The 18,208-nt window shown below is 34.5% G+C and overlaps 1 protein-coding gene and 1 long non-coding RNA gene across 3 annotated transcripts in view; both read right to left on the reverse strand.

The window, feature by feature from the left end:
• The window catches only part of LOC136038549 (probable Na(+)/H(+) antiporter nhx-9), a 142,737-nt gene extending 139,022 nt beyond the window's left edge, over positions 1–3,715 (reverse strand). For both annotated transcript variants that reach the window (XM_065721713.1, XM_065721712.1), the window contains exons 1-2: positions 3,583–3,715; positions 400–710 (exon numbers count right to left, since the gene is read on the reverse strand). In XM_065721713.1, coding sequence (XP_065577785.1) covers positions 400–694 — 295 coding nt within the window. In that variant the 5' untranslated portion in view covers positions 695–710; positions 3,583–3,715. The remainder of the gene's footprint in view (positions 1–399; positions 711–3,582) is intronic.
• A 5,858-nt stretch (positions 3,716–9,573) lies between these two features.
• On the reverse strand, positions 9,574–16,628 carry LOC136038550 (uncharacterized). Its single transcript, XR_010620246.1, has 3 exons — positions 16,600–16,628; positions 13,106–13,256; positions 9,574–9,670 (listed from the first exon to the last, which is right to left on the reverse strand). It is a non-coding gene; the product is annotated as an uncharacterized LOC136038550 (long non-coding RNA).
• Between the last annotated feature and the right edge of the window lie 1,580 nt (positions 16,629–18,208).

Genomic DNA, 18,208 nt, shown 5'->3' on the forward strand with positions numbered 1-18,208 from the left:
ACGAAAGAATAAGCTAATTATAACCGAATGCGAAAAAAAACCAGTTTTACTCAGATCAAACAAAGTCAACTTTCTGCAACGAAATGGTAAAATAATTGTATTTTATAATAAATGATAATTAATAATGATTTATATGAAATAACTTATAATATATATATATATATATATATATATATATATATATATATATATATATATATATATATATATATATATATATATATATATATATATATATATATATATATATATATATATTATACATATAGTAAAACTTATATAAAATAATAAAAATGTGTACATAACAAATATAATGTTAAATATATATATATAAAATTAATACAATAGAATAATTTATACAAATTAAGATTGCTTTATAAAACAAAACAAAAAACTTACCAATTTTAGCAAGGCTAGCACAAAATATCCATAAAGAAATAACAAAAGGTCCTTCGACCCTTGTAAAATCCACATGAGCAATCTCAAAACCATGATGGCCACTTTCATGTCCTTCCTCTGATGAATGTGGCTTATTATCTAGATCACCACCCAAAAAATGGTCACTTGGCAAGTCAGCAGTTCTTAAAAGATGGTCTGGAGGGTGGCCTGGTAAATAATCATGTTCAACTTCACAATAAATTGGTGCCGCCAAAAATAATGTCAAAAACAGTAAAAGCGTCGGTTTAGAAACCATTGTGTTCAATGGCTATCTACAATAAAAGATGCAAAATTAACGACAAAAATTAGCTTAAATTAAAATACTTTTTAAGATTAATTATTCAACAGCTATTCTAGGAAAAGGATGGGAACTAAATCATATCAAAAAGAAAAGAAAAAATGAAAAAGAAAAAAGCTAAAAAAAAGAGAAAAGAACCAAAAAGAGAAAACAGTGGGAAACGGCGCTTTAAAAGCTATTCCATTATCTCCGGAAATATATCCATTATCTCTAGTGAACTTAATGCCCTAAACTGTTCGAAAATAATGCTGATACGCCCTTTTGACTTCCTTTCTTCATTTCTTCTCTCTCGCAATTCACAGCACAATTCACCGCTCTGAGGCCCCATTCCCCTGCGTACGCCCCTGATCAGAAGAGTTTAATCTATCATATACGTGTCAGGTTACGGCCTCCGCTAATCTTGAAGCCCAACAAGAGTATATTATAAATTAGATAAATAAGTATTTATCAAATCAGCTAAGAAGATAATAATCTAAGGTTAAGAAAGTCGATAAATAAATACACGTACTTAAATCCCGGAGAGGCCGGAGTTTCATTTTGAAAACTTCCTAAAATAAGTCTTTTTGAATTTGTTAAGTTCAATTACGTAATTTAGTCATTTTAAAAAATGAAGTATATTTTATTTTTGCAACTAATCTAAAGTTTATCTACGACAATTTTAGTAAAAATATATATTTGTGCTGAATCACGTTTTTTTCATCGTCCTGTTTTAGGACAATGCATACCTTTCATGACTTCAATAAATACAATCCAGAAACAATAGAACGACAACCATTTATCTTTTTTCAAAAACAAATTGATTTTTAGTTGTTTTGCCTTAATATCACTGCCAAGGGATTATACACTACTTGTCACAGGTCTACCATGTACGATTTCTCGCGCTTAACTGATGAGAAAACCTCCAGCCATTGTCTGATCTAGTAGTCGAGGCCCGGGTTCCAGTATGCATTTCAGTAGGGGGGGGGTCTCATAAAATCTAAGCATTAATACAATTTTTTATATAGGCCTGTAGGATGTCATACAATATTCCACGCTTTTCACATAATTTGATTTCTCCCCGACCCCTTAAAAACTCTCGTGGGTGAGCCTACAAGGATTGAAACAGGGTACAATATCATTGAAGATTGGAGGAGTAGGCCAAGATTGGGGAAAACTTTTTCATGGTAGCTTTAACCTAGTAAAGAGTGAACTAAAGTACGTATTAATAGATGCCAGTAGGCGATGACTGAGAGTGGGTCGAAAACATTTCTGCAGACTATAATCGGTTAAATAAGGTTATGCATCTAGCTGTATCATCAGTGAAATGCAATCCATTCCAGGTGTTTAGCTTTGCAGTTTACCAGTGTATCTTCCAGCCAACCATCAGATTATTTTCAAGGCTTCGCTGGGGTATGTCACATTTTTTCAGTAAAGGTCCTACCATCAAATTTACCGGAATCACCACATCCCCCATGGCCCATAGAACTTATGACTGCTTTAAAGGTAGGGAGGCATGGGCGTAATTCCAGACGCAGAGGAGACACAACAGTTTGTGAAACTATAAAGAATAGTTCATAGGAGTGTTAGCGGGTGTCCGGTGCAAGATGGTGCAGTCAATAAAGCAAAAATGCACCGAAGGAACAGTTGCCAACATAATTACACAGAAAAAATGCCAAGATATGAAGAATTTGAAGCTCAACAAAAAAAACAACAACATAAAAAGAAAAAAAACACCCAAATAACCTGACAATGCTTGGGTTTGACCCGATGACTGATGACCGACCATTAAAACTTAAAACGAACAGAAATTATTCGTATATAAAAGGGGCTGTTCCCTCCTCAACACCCTGCTCTTTACTCTTAAAGTTTTTTAATGTTTTAAAAAGTAGAGTTGAGATAGAGTCAAACTTTAGCGTAAAGAGCGGGGCGTTGAGGAGGGAAAGCCCCTTTCATATACGGAGTAATTTCTATTCGTTTAAAGTTTAATGTCGCTCCTTACTTTCAATATAAAAAAAATGTTTTTTATTTAATTTATTAATACATCAAACGGTAAGCAATAATGCTTACTGCTAATAATATTGGAAGAATATTAGGTAGGGGGCGTATCATACAAGTAGGCTACCTAGATAGGTATTTTTTTTGCGCTTTTTTTATAGTCAACATGGTCTATTAGCCTATTTTGAAAGATGCTTCAGTGGTTTCAAACTGAATTTTTCAAACTTATAAAAAGAAATTAAGAGATGTGCCTACAAAACTTTGCTTAATTGATATCATGAACCAATTGAGATGAGAAATAGGCACAGAAAAATGACTAATACAAACCTTCAAAATCACCAACTTTTGCATATAGCCTATAGCTATACTCAGTCCTCTGGAGGGGGGATGGCTTGGAAATTCGATGATAGCGATTAATATTTGGAAAGAGCGTGGTAAAACTGCAACAAACTGTAAGTTTATCTTTTGGCCAGCTAATTAATCGAAAAAGAATAAATTTACCAGCATTTACATACAGACATGCAGGGTGGTATGGATAGCTCTAACATTTTTATGGGGAGAGCCAAGAGGGGTCCACATCCAAAGAGTCAAGAGGCGTGTGCTAAATAATATTTTTTTATCCCAATTACTGAGTGACAATTGCCCCCCAAACGACGCCAGTACTGACAGGAGGGCTACTACATTTTGCAATTGGGAGAGAGTGAAGAGAGCTATCCTTAGATAAAAACTAGCCTTACTTTAATTACAACCTTAAAATCGTTTTGGATTATACCGAAACGACTCAAGAGAAAAAAACGTCAATTTTCTCATTGGCGCATGCGCTCTGCAGGATTAAATCCCCTGCGTTAGTTAATGAAAAGGAACTACCTTACCTGTTAATTAATCAAAATTCTGATATAATCCTTTGTCTTTTGTAGTTACGACATGTTCTCCACTTGAGCGAAGATCTTTTGAAACTGATTTGACTTTTAAAGTATAATTGTAGATTGCCAAGAGCCATCAATCCTAAATAGTACTCAATATTGTTTTGCCATCTATTTTATAATTTGATAGATGCCTCTATAAGATGGTTCATTCTTTTGTCTAGAATGTGTTCCAGGACTCAATTACATTTAGCCTACTAATAACAGCTCTCCACAGCACCAAACCACCTAAGGCTAACACAGCTACGTACGCTCTTCCTCCATCCCTATCTATTTAAATTTTTGCTAATTAAATCCTCGGTACTTGTGCATTATTCAGAACACACTCGAGTCAAGTTAAGTTCTTTCGTAAAACAAACTACGATGCAGGTACATTAATGTTTTATATATTGAGGTGGTTAGGTTAGGTTAAGTCAGGTATTTGATATAATGCAACCTCCCCCATAATGTGCAAATACATAGCCCAAGCTTTTGATAAAGCTAATGAAATAAAAGAAAATATGATGAAAATATACTACTTTATTAGGAAAATTGTAAAATTAAAACCTAGAATTCTAACCTACCATAACCTAACCTAACCTTTTGTCTTTCAGTTTTGTCTTTGTGCCTGTGAAACCGGATCTTCCCATGAAATGTACCTGCACTGTAGTTTGTTTTACGAAAGAACCTAACTTCACTTATTGAGTGTGTTCTGAATAATACATAAGTATCAAATCCTCCAAAGTTTGAAAGTAACGTTGGCAATTTTTACATTAGTTATTCAGTCAATTACATTAGTTATTTGTTATTAATTTTACAGTGCTTTTAAGGCTCAAGGTGGTATCTTCATTTTTCTTACTAAAGTTTGACAGAAGTCAGCCTGTTTGGCTTAATTTCTGACTGAACCTAAACAGTATGCTACAAATAAGTAATTGTGAAATATTCTTTTCATTTTTGTTTTAGATGAGCAAAGAACAACCGTCTGTTAACGACTTTTTCAAGTCTGTTAGGAGACATGTACCTCGGACCAAAACTGCAAGTGCTAGTAAGAATCAGGCCTCTCATTCCTACAGGCTCAGAGGTGAGGCAGTCTGTAAGTCCGGACATAGAAAGAGAAACAAAAGGTCACCCAGAGACCTCAACTGTAGACGCTGTTGTTGATATTTTGAGCAGCAATTCCCAAGACAAAGAAATTTCAGTTGCTAAAGAATCGGTTGCAGAAGCTCACCGTTGAAAGGCTTCAGTAGTGAAGAAGGGTGCCAGAAGTAATAAACTAGACAAGAGAACATTGACATCTAACTGGAATATTTACCCCAAGAGTAAACATTATATCAGTAAAGGGCCCACAGGAAAACCGCGCTGTATTTTGTGTAACATTGACTTGTCAGGCAGTAGCTTCCATATTAGGTGCCATTTGAGCAATCCTACGCATTTGAAAAAAAATTCTTCAACTCTTTTTGTAGTTTCCATAGACCAGTTAATACGGATGTTCTGGAAGCAAATGAGGATAGACTTTCGAGTAGCCAAAAATCAGATAAGCAGACTGAATTTTAAGTGGATTTGTAACCCACTATAGCTTGCCAATCAATATCACGAAGGAGCTAACTGAAACTGTTGGGGGCTTTTTCTGACTCTAAAATTGCAAAATGAGCTCAGTATGGTCACACAAAGGCCACACACGTGATCAATTCGATAATTGAAGAAGTAACATTTGATGACTTGTGCTGCCACATGAGAAAAAACTGTTTTTCTATAATAATCGACGAGAGTACTAATATGAGCAATTCCAAAAAGCCTAGTGGTTGTAGTTTCTAATGTCGATGAAGTGAAGGAAGATCAGAGTGGTGGACGGAAAAAAGTTGTGAAAGACCCATTCTTGAAGCTGATTGAAGTACAGCAGTGGACAGTTGGAGATCTACACATCGTGTTAACAAACCTTCTGTTTAAAGAAATTGCAATGCCACAGCACAATTTAATCGGTTTTGCATCAAACAATTCATCGGTCATGGTGGGAGGACAAGGTGGTGTGCAAGCAACTGCATCAGTTGTAAAAGGTTAAGAAGTTAAATATAATAAAAGTTTTTTTTTTACTGAAAGTAAGGAGTGACATTAAAACTTAAAACGAACAGAAATTATTCCACATATGAAAGGGGTTGTCCCCTCTTCAACCCCTCGCTCTTTACACTAAAGTTTCTTATTGTTTTAAAAAGTAGATTTGAGAGAAAGAGTCAAACTTTAGCGCAAAGAGCGGGGCGTTGAGGAGGGAACAGCCCCTTTCATATACGGAGTAATTTCTGTTAGTTTTAAGTTTTAATGTTGCTCCTTACTTTCATTTAAAAAAGCTGGTTTTTTTATTTAATCTGTAATGAAACTAGTTTTCTGTGTCCGGTTTTCTGGTTTTCTGTTTCTCCTCCTCAACATCTCGCTCTTTATGCTAAAGTTTTCATTGTTTTAACAATTAGAGTTATGACAAGGAGTCAAACTATAATTTAAAGAACGAGGCGTTGAGGAGAAAACAACCCCTTTCATGTATGGAACAATTTCTGTTCATTTAAAGTTTTAGTATTGTTACTTACTTTCAGTTAAAAAAAACTTTTTTTTATTTAATTAAAAAAAAGCCTATTGCCTAATGCTTCAGTGGTGGTAGATTTTCAGTGGTGGTATGCGAGGGATGTCCCTTCTCAAATGTTTCGCTCTTTATGCTAAAGTATGAATTTGCATCCCAATCCTCCAGAAACAATAATTGACACACAATGCTCGTTAAATTACAATAAGAAGCTTTTTGAAAATTCTAAATATTCACGTATACTTTCACATATCCTCCTCATGGCTCTAGGCATTTACCCCCACCCATCTCCCCACAGAAAATACACCCTGGAAAATGCCTCCGGAAAACACGCCCTCCCATTTAAAATACCCCCTGGTAAATACCCCCGGAAAATACCCCTTGTGGAAATAAGGCTTTCCAAATTTAAGATATTTATTTGAGTTTTGCTTTTTTCTTATTTTCGGTAGGGGGAAGGAATTCAAGTTTACGCTGTGTGAAACTTGATAACAAACCGGCGTCTTCGTTACATTTTTTTTTTAGCTTCGCGTGAGACAAGACAATGGCGACTGACAGAATAGATGGGAAATACATAAATTTGGGTTAAATATTCGCACATAAGCGGGGGGGGGGTGTAAAGTACTTGGACAGTTCAAAGTCAGAAAAAATTGTTACTTCAGATATGCAGAATAATTGTACCCAACACATTTTGCATGCAGACCTGCTATTCTTTACCCCCCCCCCCCCAAATGTGCAAATATGCAAATATATAGCCCAATTTTGTCAATATCCTCAGGCAGTTCGGTGCTGCTATGAATTGTTTAGTAGTAGCAGTAGTAGCATCGAATATTAAAAATATTTTAATAGCAAATTACAATTACTGGAAAATATCAGTGCCGACCCGGAGGTATTACGGTTTCTGCCAATTTTTCATGTGGAGATGTTCAGGCGGAATTATCTGGGGGCTATTTTCCGCGTGTTTTGATTTCTGGGAAATAATTTCCACGGAAGGGGGAATTTCTGGAATGATCAAAAAACCGATTAGAGATTAAAGTCTTATTCAAATGAAAGAATTCTATAGAGAATTTTTCAGGCTGAATCGTCCACAAGCCATTATACAAGGAGGGGGATTCTCAGTGAGGATAGAACTGTCAGGAGGGAATTTAACCGGAGTAAGGTTTACTTTACGTTGGATGAAATTCTACCGGAAGAGATTTCCATGTGGGGGTGGATTTTCCCTTCCATATATGAAAGGTGTCCCCCTCCTTTATACCTTGCTCTGTACGCTAAAGTTTGACTGTTTGTCCCATTTTTTTTAAGAGCTTTTACTGAAAAACGGGGGCTTTTTAAATAGAATAGGAAGCTTTTTTAAAAGTGCTAACAGCTTTAGCGTAAAGAATAAGGTAGTGAAGAAGGGGCGACCCTCCATATAAGGAATAAACCTTCCAAAATTAATTTGCAACTTTGGTTTTAATTTGTCAAGTACGGTGAGCCAAATTTGAACCTGCATTTGTTGAAAAACGTTCAGAAACTAAATACAAAAAAAAAAATATATTTTTTGACTAAAAGTAAGCTCAACGCCTCACTCTTTACGCCAAATTTTTTATTGCTGTTGCGACAAAGTGTCAAACTTTAGTATAAAGAGCGAGGCGTTGAGGAGAGAACAGGACCTTTCATTTACAGAATAATTTCTGTTCGTTTTAAGTTTTAGTGCCGTTTCTTACTTTCAGTTAAAAAAAACTTTTTCATTTAATTAAAAATTGGGGGGGGGGGCACTAGGCCTTCTCTCCCGCTCCTTTTTTCTCAAAATCATTCGATCAAAAATATGACAAAGCCATTTAGCCAAAAAAATAAATAAGCAAATTTCGTTTTAATTATTCATCTGCGGAGAGCCAAAATCAAAACAAGTATTAATTCAAAAACGTTCAGAACTCAAAAATAAAAAAAAACAAGTTTTTTAACTGAAAGTAAGGAGCGACATTAAAAATTAAAACGAACAGAAATTACTTCGTATATGAAAGGGGCTGCTCCCTCCTCAATGCCCCGCTCTTTACGCTAAAGTTTGTTACTGTTTTAAAAAGCAGAGTTAAGAGAGAGTGTCAAACTTTAGCGTAAAGAGCGGGGCGTTAAGGAGGGAACAGCCCCTTTCATATACGGAGTAATTTCTGTTCGTTTTAAGTTTAATGTCGCTCTTTAATTTCAGTTAAAAAAAAATTGGTTTTTTTATTTAATCGCTCAAAAGCACAAACAATTCTCAGGGGAAAACCCTGAAATGCCACTGATTTCACGTTTTGGATGCATGAGCTACTTGCATATTGGCAGATTGCCTCTCCATCCCTTTTGTCAACCTAGCAGTAATCACCAGGGTACAACGTGACATAAATTTATTATTTAAATAATTAACTATTATTTATAATTAATTAATTATTTATATAATTATTATATAATTATATATAATTAATTATATAATTATATAATGTAATATAATAATTATATAATTAATTATATAATGTAATTATACAATAATTATTATATAATTAATTATTTAAATATTTAAATAAACGTAAGCAGCAGGGTACAAAGTGACATAAATTTTGTAAATAAGGCACAAAACATTCCTAGAGTTTTGACCATAACTGATATTTTGGTTGGCCGAGTATACTCTACTTAATTAGTAGGCGACTATTGCAGTTACATTAAAGGGAGAGGGACACTTTTGGCCTTATACTTAGCTGAGGAATTTCAGTATGCTCAGATAAACTAGGCATATAGGTGATTTGGGGGTAAGGGTTGCTCTTAGAGTAATGCTGCGTATTAGTGACTGTTTGGAATAAAAGTTTTACACATTTTAGTAAATATAGGATTTCAAATTGCGATCTAAATTAGGTCTGGCTCTTGAGTCAAAATCCCATATGCTGTCGGCAAGGTCGCATCCAGGATTGTTTGTTTTTGGGAGAAGAGGGAAAAAATGATTTTCTTCAGGGGATTACAAAACAATCCTTAAAAATGCATCAAAAGTCGTTTATATTCATTTTTGTTACGTTTTTGCAAGTCAGACAACTATTTCACGGGGGGAGGTTCAAACCCCCTAAGTCCCTCTGAATACGGCCTTGGCTGTCTGAGTATATAAATTTGGTATTTCCCAATTTTCATGATTGTAAATATTGTATTCCTGTGCGTAATCAAAAACCATTTCAAAGAAAACTTATATTATAGTCCATCAGAAGCTCTTTACGTTGATTTTTTTTAATGTACCTCTGCAATAAGATATTATAAACATATCTTATTTTGACATGTGGAGTCTGAAAACTATTCTTTGCGTAAAGGAGCAGCAGGTGGAACAGTTCAAAGCTCCTTTTCTAGTCTGGCCTTCCCGTCGAATTGCCTTTAAAACAAAACCAGGAGTAAAATATGACTAAGCTATGATAATTTATTGTGTGGAAATAAATAAAAAAAAATCGTGACAAAATTCCTCTCATATTTTATGGGGATATCTTCTTCACTTGTGGTATCCTGAAAAAAAAAACGATCAGAACAACAAGGCTCAGAAGCGAAGGTGCAAACAGCTAAAATACTGGAATAGGGAGGTGAAGCAACGGGTTGGGTCCAGCGTACTCCACTGGAAAATACCCACTAGAAAATCCCCCTCTGCAAAATGTCCCGGATAATTTTTCCTCCCCGTGGTAAAGCCTCCCACCAGAAAATATCCCCTGAAAAATGCTACCCTAGCGTCAAGTTGAGCAGCAAAAAAAAAACTCAGATAAATAAGAAGAAAGTATGTAGGATTTAAAATTTGATCCATTATTTTTGGAAGGGGAGGGACGCATGAATAAAGTACAATCACAAAATGAGTAAAAGAAACATGTAACAATAAATAATAAGCAACAATAAAAGAGAAAAGTCAAAAGCAACATATGATAAGGACAAGCTAATCAAGGATACAGCTAAAACAATAGTTAAGACAAGAGTTAAGAGCTAATGTAAGAGTTAAGATACCAAACGGGGGAAAAACCTATAGCAACTCCAAGCTATGGTTGGGTAAGGCTTTTTTTGCAAGGAATAGGTTTTCCTTCAGGTGGACCATAAAATTTTTCGTACCAACAAAAGAAGAAAGAAAATCAAACAGTTCATGGTAACGAACCGTAGTAAGGAGCGACCCGGCTCAATAGTAACTAAAACTTTAAGAAACAGAATTTTGATTCCAATAGCTACATCAAAAGAATTGCATTTTAGTGCTGATTTTAAACATATAAGTTTCATCAAGTTTAGTCTTACCCATCAAAAGTTAAGAGCCTGAGAAAATTTGCCTTATTTTAGAAAATAGGAGAAAACACCTTAAATAAAGAATCTTAACGAAATTAAAACCATCAGATTCAGTGTATTGGAGAACCCTACAGTCGAAGTTTCAAGCTCCTATCTACAAAAATGTTGAATTTCGTATTTTTTGCCATGAGGCAGATCACGGATGCGTGTTCATTTGTTTGTTTGTTTGTTGTTTTTTCCTCCAGGGGTGATCGTATCGAACCAGTGGTCCTAGAATGTTGCGAGAGGGCTCATTCTAACGGAAATAAAAAGTTCTAGTTCCCTTTTTAAGTGACAAAACAAATTGGAGGGCACCTAGGCCCCCTCCCACGCTAATTGTTTTCCCAAAGTCATCGGATTGAAATTCTGAGATTGCCATTTTATTCAACATAGTCGAAAAACCTTATAACTATGTCTTTGGGGACGACTTACTCCCCCACAGACCCCATGGGAGGGGCTACATATTACAAACTTTGACCAGTGCTTACATATAGTAATGGTTATTGGGAAGTGGGGATTGGGGCGTTTTCAGGGGGATTTTTTGGTTGGGCGGAGGGGTTGAGAAGAGAGGGATATGTTGGGGGAATTTTCCTTGGAGGAATTTGTCATGGGGGAAGAAAATTTCCATGAACGGAGCGCAGGATTTTCTAGCATTATTAAAAAAAAAAAACAATGAAAAAATAAATATGAAAACGTTTTTTAACTGAAAGTAAGGAGCAGCATTAAAACTTAAAAGGAACAGAAATTATTATGTATATGAGGGATCTTTCATTCTCCTCCTAATACCTCGCTCTTTACGCTAAAGTATTTTTAGTAATTTCAACTATTTATTCTACGGCCTTTGTGATTCAGGGGTCATTCTTAAGGGATTGGGACAAAATTTAAGCTTATGTGTAAAGAGCGAGGTACTGACGAGGGGGTGAACCCCCTTATATACGTAATAAAAACATACGAATACAGAAGTTCGTTACGTAAGCTAAGTCGTAAGTTACGTATATCTTTTACTAATATAAACGTTCGTAAAAAATTAGAAGTTCTAGTTGCCTTTTTAAGTAGCTAAAACATTGCAGGGCAGCTAGGCCTCCTCCCCCACTCCTTTTTTCTCAAAACCATTCGATCAAAACTATGAGAAAGCCATTTAGCCAAAAAAATAAATATGAAAATTTCGTTTTAATTATTCATCTGCGGAGAGCCAAAATCAAAACATACATTAATTAAAAAAGTTCAGTAATTAAATAAAAAAACAAGTTTTTTTTAACTGAAAGTAAGGAACAACATTAAAACTTAAAACGAGCAGAAATGACTTCGTATATGAAAAAGGCTGCTCCCTCCTCAACGCCCCACTCTTTACGCTAAAGTTTCTTACTGTTTTAAAAAGTAGATTTGAGAGAAAGAGTCAAACTTTAGCCTAAAGAGCGGGCGTTGAGGAGGGAGCAGCCCCTTTCATATACGAAGTAATTTCTGTTCGTTTTAAGTTTTAATATCGCTCCTTACTTTCAGTTAAAAAAAAAACTTGTTTTTTATTTAATTACTTTAATTACGTTTTTTATTTAATTTTATTTAATATTAGTAAGGCACAGTCTCTCCCCTTGCAAAAACGACAATTGTTTATGTATTTATTTTAGCACAGGCATCGCTGGAATAGACAATGGATTCGATTAATTCAGCCAGTTGCACTTGAAAGAGAACGATGGAGGGACGCTGGTCGGCAAATCCTGTATGCCACGATCGGCCTGGACAAGGCTCGAAATTGACCCAAATAAGTAAGTACAATTAAGTACATTAATTTTAGTAATTATTTAGGTTTATGTATCATATTCATAAATTTTGCTAACTATTTCAACAAAAAAATCTCTGTTGAAATTATTATTTTTTTCCATTATCTAAGGGCTAAATATCTATAGGGCCAAAAGGGCTAAATTATCTAAGAGCTAAATATCCATTATCTAAGGGCTAACAGTATTATTATTATCGAAGCTTCAAACACATTTTGGTTTGTGAAATGGGAGAAACAAATATCTTTAATACCGTGCCTCTTCCTTAATAATGTAAGAACATGATAGCTAACCTTATGGTAGTATGATTAATTGGTGCTCTGCTGAGAAATTCGGGGTCCTGGCTTTGATTCCCACTACCGCATGATTGGGTGACAGGTATTCCCCCTATCTCTGTTAAGACAACCCACAAGCTAAAATGTCAATTTGACGTTTTATAGACCGTCAACGGCTCTTGAGGATCTTTATCTTTTTTATATCAATTGTTTATTTTATATTACTTATAGCTATATTGATTATTATTTTATTTTTTAATTTATACATTAATTTTTCTATTTAATTAATTATTTTAATTATTATATTTTGTGGTAGGTTTTTTCTCTTTTTGTTAGTTATTTATTATCCTATTTTTTTTTGGTGTGTTTAGAAAATGGTTTAATTTTGCTACTGCACGCCGACAAAAAACGTATGCTTTTCCATCAGCGCAGTAGATGTAAAAAGTAAAGTATTATAATTGTGTTAATTAATAAAGTAGACATAAAAATTTTTAATTATTGTTTAATTATTATATTTGTTTTGCATAGATCATTTTATATTAATAGAAAGAAACATGAGCTAAAACAGAAGCAAAACATATTATAGAACATCATACCTTCTTTTATAACTGGACAGACACAAGTACCACAATTTCCAGGACCACCACTGTAGCCACCACCGCCTCCGTAGCCACCTCCTCCTCCTCCTCCATAGCCGCCAGCAAATGCGATACATATCAAAGCGGCGAGAATAAGTGAAAAGAATACCTAGAAAACATTTTTTCGCAACTTTTAGCTCATATACATTTAAACATCACTTTCAAATGAAGATGTTGAAAATAAAAGAAAAAAAATAGTAAAAAATCATGAGGCAACGATGCACGTCGCGAGTGAGATGACATCATTTTTCTGTATTCTTGCCTAAACCCTCTTTAAAATCCTCCTAAATATCGAGGATCCATTTATCCTAAAAACCTAATCTCTCTAAGCATCTAATCCTTTTCATCAAAATGCTCGTTAACACCTCCAAAAGCATGCTAGTTAAAAACCAAAAACAAACCTTAAGCCTTGCCTCTAAATATCCAAGAAATTTTAATGTCATCCTACTAATATGACATAAAATTGATTTGATCAAAAAGCAACATATCCAGTCATTTGACGATGTATTAAACCGGCATTAACTTAGTCTAGCATTGTCATTAATTGTCCTGCTAAGAAATTAATTGTCGTATCTAAATTAAAAGACCACACTGGCTAAAAATGACGTAAGAAATCCACTTAGAACAAATAAAAGACTAAAATTTCAGCAACCGAACACCAGAAAATAGTGCAAATGGTTCTGGCGCTCCATCTCCTGCACCACCTCAGCGCAATAACTATATTACTATGAAATAAAATGCATACTCGAACAAAAGTTTAGTTGTTCCAGGCTTATTTCTCAGTCGCTTTTTTGCATATGGTGAGATTGGGGGTGCTGGCATAGTATTTTTTCTGTAACTTGGACTTTTTATTTATTTTTTTTGCGTTATATTTTATTCTTTCCTCTTTTTGCACGGAGGGCGGCTGAGTAGGGATCTCGTCAGAGCAAATTATGTTATTATTTTGCTCAAACTGTCGAACTAAAAAATTAGAGCTTCGCATATGTAGGGGTAGGGGGTAAAAAAAATTGGAGCTTTGCATAAGTAGGGTAGAGGTGAAAAATTAGAGCTTCGCATAAGTAGGGGTAGGGGGATTCCATAGGGGTAGGGGGCACAGTAAGGAAGCTAAAAGAGGACCACATTTACTGTCTTCTATTAGAATATATCTTTGAACTTGTCCCCTCCTTTGAACTATCTTCGCCATTCCTCACCCTGTATTGGAAAAAAATAATCTGCGAAAGGAAAACGCAAAGAATTTGGTCTGTGGTTGTTTATTTATTGGCTTTATAAGTAAACTAGTCCTATTTGGGTTTGTGTAAGCATTGAATAAAGAAAAACTAGTTTTTTTCAACTTAAAGTAAGGATCAACATTAAAACTTAAAACGAACAGAAATTGTTACGTATATGAGGGGGTTTACTCCCTAGTCAGTACCTCGCTGAAGTTCAAATTGTGTTTCAGTTCTACAAGAAAGACCCCTGAATCACCAAGGCCGTTTAAATAGAATAAATATCTCTTTTGAAAGTACAAAAAAAAACTTTAGTGTAAAAAGGGCAAAGCTTATAACTTGTAGCCCTTTCACCAGGGACTGTGGGGGACTAAATAACCCTCAAAGAATAGTTATTAGATTTTTTGACAATGCTGAACAAAATGGCATTTTCAAAATTTTTATCGGGTGACTTCGGCAAAAAATGAGCCCAGGAGGGGGCCTATTTGACCTCCAACTTTTTTGGTCACTTAAAAGGGAATTAGAACTTTGAATTTCTGTTCAAATGAGTCCTCTTGAAATATTCTAGGACTATTCGGTCGATAGAATCACCCCTAAGAAAAATAATAATAAAAATAAACACCCGTCCGTGATTTTTCTTCTAGCAAAAAATACAAGGCTCTACATTTTTGCAATATAGGAGCTTCAAACTTTTGTATTAAGGTTCTCTGATACGCTGAAAATGATCACGTGATTTTCATTAAGATTTTATGACTTTTAGGTGGTGTTTTCCCCTTTTTCGATAATAAGGAAAATGTCCTTAGGCTCAACTTTTGATGAGTAAGACTATAATTCATGAATATGTTTCATGAAATCATTTATATGTTTGAAATCAGCATAAAAATACAATGTTTTTAATGTATCTTCTGGTATAAAAATTCTATTTTTTAGAGTTTCGATTACTATTGAGCCGGGTCGCTCCTTAGACGTGTATTTCCAGTTCGTCACCATGAACTGTTTGATAAAGCTTAGGACGTACTTTTAGTTTTCGCCAGCTTTTTTTTTCTCCATTAACCATGCTTTTCATCATGTTTTATTCAAAAAGAAAAAAAGGAGTGTTTTTGTCAGGACTTCTATTACCTATCTTTATTTGTCTATACTGTGTTAAAGGTTTGATTTAATTCAGTTGGTTTATTTTTGTGACGTATTTTCGTAAGAAAGTCCATTGCCCATATTTCTGGAGAGACAAATAGTGACTCCCTGGATCATACATACCCCCCCCCCATTTCCCGATAATAAAACTTACATGTAGAAAATGTTGACTTGCAGAACTTACAACCTTCGGCCCTGGGCCAATTGGGCCATTTTACTCCTTGAGGAGGCTACTAGACATTTGAAATATTATGACAAAATTGCTGAATCAAATTTAGGTCGGATGTCGTTTCGGGTTTAATAACCATTTGCATCCAATGAGTTAGTTTTGCACGATGCACGTATGCTATTCAAAATCTTATTTGTTTTTTTATACGATTTTAAGGGAGTAAAAACAAAGAAAAATTTTGAGTAATAGTGTTTTCTATAAGCATTTTTTTTTGTTTTTGACTCAAATTTGAACCGGATGTCGCTGAGTAGTTTGACAATCATTTTGTTTCAAAATTGCTTTACACGATAAACATATATTATTCAAGACCGGATTTTTCTTTCTTTTTCCTATAAAATTTTAAGCGAGTAAAAACAACGAAAATTCTTGTGTAATAGTTTTTATATAGGCTACATATTTTTTTTTCGGACTCAAATTTTGATCAGATATTGTTCGATGGTGAGTGGTTTAACAATAAAATTGTTTCAAATAAGTTTCTTTCGCACGATCAACGTATATTATTCAGTATCTTTTTTTTTTTAAATAAAATTCTAAGTTAAGTATTTTTTTTGTTTGCTCCTGACTCGAATTTAGATCGGATGACGTTTTGAGGTGAATGATATAACAGCCATATTGCTCCAAATGAATTTTTTTCGGACGATGAACGTTTATTTTTAAAAATATGAATTTTACTTTTGCATAAAATTTTAAGCGAGTAAAAACAACAAAAGTTTTGAGTCTTAATATTTCCTACAAATGAAGAACTGATTTGTGGTTGTTCACACTGTACCCACAACTGCATCCCGACCTGTGTTGTGACTGTTGCATAGCTTTGCAAATTAAGTTCTAAATCATCTTGTATTTGAAAATTCATGTAATTTTTCAAAGGCCACAAAAATATTACTTACAATCTTCATGACTTCTATAAGCCTACTTGTTCAACTAATCTGATTCACTTAATTACAGCTTAAATATTCTTATTGAAACAATAAAAACTCAAGGTCATTTAAAAAAAGAGAATTTTCACTGAAACAAAAATGCTTTCACCTGCCCTATTTGCTCTGACGTAAAAAAAAAGACAAAGAAAAAATCTTGACCTTTACGTTTTATGTTCTGGTGGTTGACTGCATTCACGCCCTTTTACATTATTCTAACCGTTTAATGCACGTCCAATTCTGCTCAACTTTCTGTTTTCCGTGTTCTGTTGTTCTATTGGCAACATTCTATTGGTTGCACATTTCTAAGTACTCTATATAAGTGCTTATAGAGTGCACCTATAGAGTGCACTCTATAAGATATTTCTAAGCACTCTACATGAGTAAATAATTCTGAAAAAAGCATTGGTTGTTGTACATTGGGTGAAGCGTGTATACATGTTAACTAAAGAAAAGAAAAACGTTCCGGAAAAGAAGTTTTTCAAAGAAAAGTAAAGAGACATAATAAATTTAAGACAAGCAGAAATAAGTTTATATAATAACTAAAACTCAGAACGATCAGGAATTACTACTAAAGAATAATTTAAGTCTAAAAATAACAGAAATTGAAATAAACGAGCAGAAAAAAACATATAGATAAAAAATATATAGATAAAATATAGATAAAAAATAAAAAAGCATATACTATTGTGGATGAATAAATAAATCTTAAAACGAGTAACACATAAATTGAACATTCAAGTCAAACTTGGACGAACAAAATTAGTTCAAGCAGGTTTTTGGCTATTGCCCTTGTTCCCCTTCTGTGATCGTAAAAGTCAAAAGCCTTTTGCGTCATTTGCGTTTTATTAAATACTGTACTTTCGATTTTTTATAACATTGCCAATAAATAAATATAAAATCATTTTAAACGTCAAGATGATTGGAAATAACTAAGGAATAAACTAAATATTTGATATATAAGTAAGTAAGTAAGCAAGTAAGTAAGACGGCACTAGACCCTTTAGGTCCAAACTGGCGGATCTGATCTCCATTTCATGGCCCTTCAGCCAGGAAGTGCAATGTGGGGGCTTGGGGCCGACCATCCTGTACTTTACACCCTTCCTGCTTACCTTCCCAGATTTCTCCAGGTACCCATTTAGAGGTGGGTCGACTCTGGCTGAGCTTACAGAGTCAAGCCACTAAACCCCGTCCCAAGCTAAATAACTGGCCACAACTGGGATCGAACCCGTGCCCCTTGGACAAAGAATTCTTAAGCCAGCGCGCCAGCCACTCAGCCAGGACGGCTTCAATTTGATATATATATATAAATATATATATATTGAAAGGGAGTAGCCGATCCGGACTAGTCCCAGTTAAAGATAGAAATGGGGCCACAATTAGTGATAAGGAAAAAGTTAAAGAAAGATGGGTGGAACATTTTGAGAATGTGCTAAACCGAGATACAGTTGCAGGAAAAGATATAGATGAAAATGAAAAAGTTTGTGATACCTTGGATGTGAAGGAAGATTTGTTTAGTGAGGAAGAATTAGCGACAGTACTAGAAGGATTAAAAAATAATAAGGCCCCAGGTGCTGATAGT

The sequence above is a fragment of the Artemia franciscana genome, chromosome 18 (assembly GCF_032884065.1).
Source record: "Artemia franciscana chromosome 18, ASM3288406v1, whole genome shotgun sequence".
NCBI classification, from domain to species: Eukaryota; Metazoa; Arthropoda; class Branchiopoda; order Anostraca; family Artemiidae; genus Artemia; species Artemia franciscana.